Source organism: Sprattus sprattus (genome assembly GCF_963457725.1).
Source record: "Sprattus sprattus genome assembly, chromosome: 9".
Taxonomy (NCBI): Eukaryota; Metazoa; Chordata; class Actinopteri; order Clupeiformes; family Clupeidae; genus Sprattus; species Sprattus sprattus.
Genome location: NC_137928.1, coordinates 725,343 through 730,563, shown reverse-complemented (window position 1 = coordinate 730,563; position 5,221 = coordinate 725,343). Strand labels below are relative to the sequence as shown.

The 5,221-nt window shown below is 44.7% G+C and overlaps 1 protein-coding gene across 1 annotated transcript in view; it reads right to left on the bottom strand.

The window, feature by feature from the left end:
- Window positions 1-4,159, bottom strand: part of ctsc (cathepsin C) — a 13,585-nt gene extending 9,426 nt beyond the window's left edge. Inside the window, exons 1-3 of the mRNA XM_080844712.1 lie at window positions 3,818-4,159; window positions 3,223-3,368; window positions 1-112 (exon numbers count right to left, since the gene is read on the bottom strand). The exon at window positions 1-112 is cut by the window's left edge and continues 52 nt beyond it. Coding sequence (XP_080700838.1) covers window positions 1-112; window positions 3,223-3,368; window positions 3,818-3,983 — 424 coding nt within the window. The 5' untranslated portion in view covers window positions 3,984-4,159. The remainder of the gene's footprint in view (window positions 113-3,222; window positions 3,369-3,817) is intronic.
- Window positions 4,160-5,221: the final 1,062 nt, after the last annotated feature.

Here is a 5,221-nt window from a genome sequence, read left to right as displayed (position 1 = left end):
CGGTGAGCTTCTTGCCCGTGAAACAGGCCCAGTTGTTCCCCAGAGCATCGTGAACCCAGCCTGGCAGCGTTTGGTCACAGTAGCTGGTCACCTCCGAGCCTTGCTGGGAGTACTGGGAAAAGAGACAGAGAATATATTATTATTATTATTATTATTATTATTATTATCATTATATATTATTATTATTATGATGATTATACAGTATATATTATATAGAGAGACACAGAGACAGACACAGATCAGAGCTGGGAGTACTGGAAGAAAAGACAGAGATTATATATATATATATATATATATATATATATTATATATTATTATATATATATATTATCATTATTATTATTATTATACAGTATATATTATATAGAGAGACACAGAGACAGATCAGAGCTGGGAGTACTGGAAGAAGAGACAGAGATTATATATATTATTATTATTCAACAATTGGGTTCTATCGCGTTATTTAGCTGTTTCTGATTGGACGAGAGACGTTCCATGCGTTGGATTATCCAAGAACAACGGGGACTTTTCACAGCTAATAATGAATCACTCCGTGATGAAACATTCTATAGCGCATTGATGATAACCGTTAACTCAAAGTTCTTATAATTCCAAACCAACACGTTGACAATGGAACTATTTTTTTGTTGCGGAGAAACAATGGCGAAATAAACATTTTTTTTAATCAATAACTTTGTGTTGAAATGTTAATTGGTTGACTATAGAATTGTTTTATAAAAGCAATATAGTACTCGTGCGAGTGGGGTAGGTAAGGGATATTCCCACGGGTGCCCCACTCCCACTCGTACTGTATTGCTTACTATATTACTTGCTCTATTACTTGCTATATTGCAAGCTTTGACAACCTTTAACATTGAGGCAGCGAGGGAGAGCATAGGAGAGAGATGTAACATTCTGTGTAGTCATGCTCAACCTGAGCTCAAAGATTTTTTCAAAAATCCAAATTTCACATCTCTAAAAAGAAAAGTACCTAAAGATACTCAATATAAAGCACAAAGAGAAGAGGATCAAGCATATATGTCCCCCTCTTTCACCTCGTTATCTCCTGACTGCATCTGGAAGAGAACATCTCTAAACTGGAAGAGGACATCTCTTATCTATTCTAAACTGGGAAGAGAACCTCTCTTATCTAGAAGAAACATCTCTAAACTGGAAGAGAACATCTCTAAACTGGGAAGAGAACCTCTCTAAACTGGAAGAGAACATCTCTAAACTGGGAAGAGAACCTCTCTAAACTGGAAGAGAACATCTCTTATCTAGAAGATACATCTCTAAACTGGAAGAGAACATCTCTTATCTGGAAGAGAACATCTCTTATCGAGAAGAAACATCTCTAAACTGGAAGAGAACATCTCTTATCTGGAAGAAACATCTCTAAACTGGAAGAGAACATCTCTTATCTGGAAGAAACATCTCTAAACTGGAAGAGAACATCTCTTATCTAGAAGAAACATCTCTAAACAGGAAGAGAACATCTCTTATCTGGAAGAAACATCTCTAAACAGGAAGAGAACATCTCTTATCTGGAAGAAACATCTCTAAACAGGAAGAGAACATCTCTTATCTGGAAGAAACATCTCTAAACAGGAAGAGAACATCTCTTATCTGGAAGAAATATCTCTAAACAGGAAGAGAACATCTCTTATCTGGAAGAAACATCTCTAAACAGGAAGAGAACATCTCTTATCTAGAAGAAACGTCTCTAAACTGGAAGGCAGCGAGACACAGTAGTTTAGACAATTTAGCAGCAGCTAACAGGTCAGAGGAGAGAAGGAATAACACACTCACTCCGTGCAGGAGAACCAAGCTCCCGCATCCCACATTAACTCTCTCACACACACACACACATACACACACACACACACACACACACACACACACACTCACTCACTCCGTGCAGGAGAACCAAGCTCCCGCATCCCACATTAACTCTCTCACACACACACACACACACACACACACACACACACACACACACACACACACACACACACACACACACACACACACACACTCACTCCGTGCAGGAGAACCAAGCTCCCGCATCCCACATTAACTCTCTCACACACACACACACACACACACACACACACTCACTCCGTGCAGGAGAACCAAGCTCCCGCATCCCACATTAACTCTCTCACACACACACACACACACACACACACACACTCACTCCGTGCAGGAGAACCAAGCTCCCGCATCCCACATTAACTCTCTCACACACACACACACACACACACACACACACACACACTCACTCCGTGCAGGAGAACCAAGCTCCCGCATCCCACATTAACTCTCTCACACACACACACACACACACACACACACACACACACTCACTCCGTGCAGGAGAACCAAGCTCCCGCATCCCACATTAACTCTCTCACACACACACACACACACACACACACACACACACACACACACACACACTCACTCCGTGCAGGAGAACCAAGCTCCCGTATCCCACATTAACTCTCTCACAGCACTGAAAGAGCCTTAGAGCCAATCACAGCACTGAAACAGCCTCAGAGCCAATCACAGCACTGAAACAGCCTTAGAGCCAATCACAGCACTGAAACAGCCTCAGAGCCAATCACAGCACTGAAACAGCCTTAGAGCCAATCACAGCACTGATGCATGTGAGTGTGTGCGTGAGAGGAAGAGAGAGAGAGAGAGAGAGAGAGATAGAGAGAGCACTTATGTGTGTGTGAGAGAAAGAGCAAGGGTGAAAGAGGCAGTCACTGTATGTGTGTAAATGTTCCTGAGAGAGGGGGAGCGAGGTAGAGAGAAAGAGAGATAGATAGAGAGAAAGAGCAGGGGAGAGAGAGAGAGAGGGAAAGAGATAGAGAGTGGGGGGAGAGAGAGTGGGGGGGAGAGAGAGAGGGGTGGAGAGCGAGAGGGGGAGAGCGAGAGGGGGAGAGAGAGAGGGAACAGAAACACATGCCTAAAGACTAGGGTTAAAAAAGGGACGAGTGGTAAAGAGCGGCTATGCATCCTACTTCAGGGCCACATCAGTGCCGTATCAGGGCCACATCAGCGCTCACACACGCAGACGCGCTCACACACGCAGACGCGCTCACACACGCACACACACACACACACACACACACACTCACACTCACACTCACAGACACGCTCACACACGCAGATGCACTCACACACACACAAACACACACTGACACACATACGCACCTTGAAGAAGCCGAACCACTTGTAGTCAGACAGCTGCACCTCAAAGCCCTGGTTGTAGATGAGGGTGAAGAAGCCGGAGCTGCCCAGGTCATCAGCTGCCAGCGACAGCTTCTCCAGATGCACCACAACAGTCGTCACAACAGGGCCTACACACACACACACACACACACACACCCACAACTGTAAACACAAGCACAGACACCCCTCCTCTGCGCTCTCTCTCTTTAAGAAACAAATTCTTTTACATCTTTTCCATATTAATGCTCATCATTTAACTGTTCTTTCCTGCCTCTCTCTCTCTGCCTGTCTGTCCGTCTACGTCTACGTCTATGTCTATGTCTCTCTGTCTCTCTCTCTCACACACACACACACACACACACACACACACACACACACACACACACACACACACACACACACACACACACACACACACACACACACACACACACACACACACACACACACACTACTGCCTCAGGTAAAAGCTAAGCTCTGGTGTGTTTCCGTGTTTTCAGTGCATCACACACACCTTCCTGTCTAAGCTCTGTTGTGTATGTGTTTCCGTGTTTCACTGTATCACACACACACTCACCCATCTCTGAGCAGTTCACACTGCGATCTTTGCCGCCCTCCGACACCTGAAAGGCCCACGAGCCCACCAGGTCTTCGAAGGAGCAGTTCGCAGGCGTGTCGCCCCGCGCGCCTGCTATCATCAACAGCGCGAGCAAACAAAGCGACAAGTCCACATTTCCCTTCATGGCGCGTCCTCGCTGTTCTCGAGCTTTCAAGCTCTCACTCACCGGGTAGACAAAGACGCCGTATCAGCGCTGGCGTCCACTGTCCTAATGCCTTACTAGGACCGCGCGGTGAAAGAGACGTGATACTTGATCCTTCGAGCGCCCTTGACCCACACACCTGCTGGCTGCTTGGCGGGTTGACTGGGCTGTGTGATCATGGAGCCCTCGCGCTTGTGCAACTGTGCCGTGCTTCCCCTCTGTCATATGATCATCTGAGGCGGTCATGTGACCACCGGGCCGTTTGCGGAAACGATAACCGGGGGAGAACAGCGCTTTCGTGCAAGTGCGTGTGTGTGTGTGTGTGTGTGTGTGTGTGTGCAGGGGTTAAATTGGGATTTTCTATGTGGGGGGGCTCTGATCCGGAGGGGCAAATTTCACAAATCTTTTGTGGATTATGCAGTAAATAAGTTGCCAAATTAAACAAAAAACACATCACCGTTAAAGTTGTATTAGTATTGATTGATTCACATCCATATGAATGGATGACATGACAAACAAGTGGTGGGAAATGGAAAGTATTTGTTAGTAGGTTACTTTTCTCTAATCACATTTTTTTTATTAAAAAAAAATATTCACAGGGTCAATGCTAAAATACACTACTCACCCAAAAGCCCGATATCCCTAACTTTTTGTGAGTAGTGTATGTTTAAGGACCAATGCATAGCCAGGAGGAAGATTCAGATGATGAGCAACCATCCACAAGCAGTGAAGCAAGCAGCCAACAACTCCAGCATTTTTTATATGTTGCTTAATATGTACTCTGTAGATTTTGAGTGTGTTTGATGAGGTCATGATGGATTGTAACAATTAAGTAAGAAGAAATATAGCAAATCATTTAATTAGTTCAAGGGGTTTTTAGTCACACACACACAGCAAACGGTTTAAGATGAGTGAGAAGGGGAGGGTCGTTAGACTCAGGTTATAAGCCTTCTGATTGGTTGGAGTTAGAGTACAGGAGGTCATTTGATTGGGGTAAGGGACAGCCAATTATGGCTTGAGTGGGAGTGTCTTAGTATGTTTTAAATATGAGCCCGCGAACGCAGCTCTGCAGAATTGCTGCCGGTGGTTTTTCTCTAATTGTGGCTTAAAGATCTGCAATTAAATCGCACTGAAACCAGCATTTGTAATCCATCTTCTTATTGTGAATTAGTTTATAATACTAAGAATTGGCCACAAAATATTGGTGACGGCCCGATGTG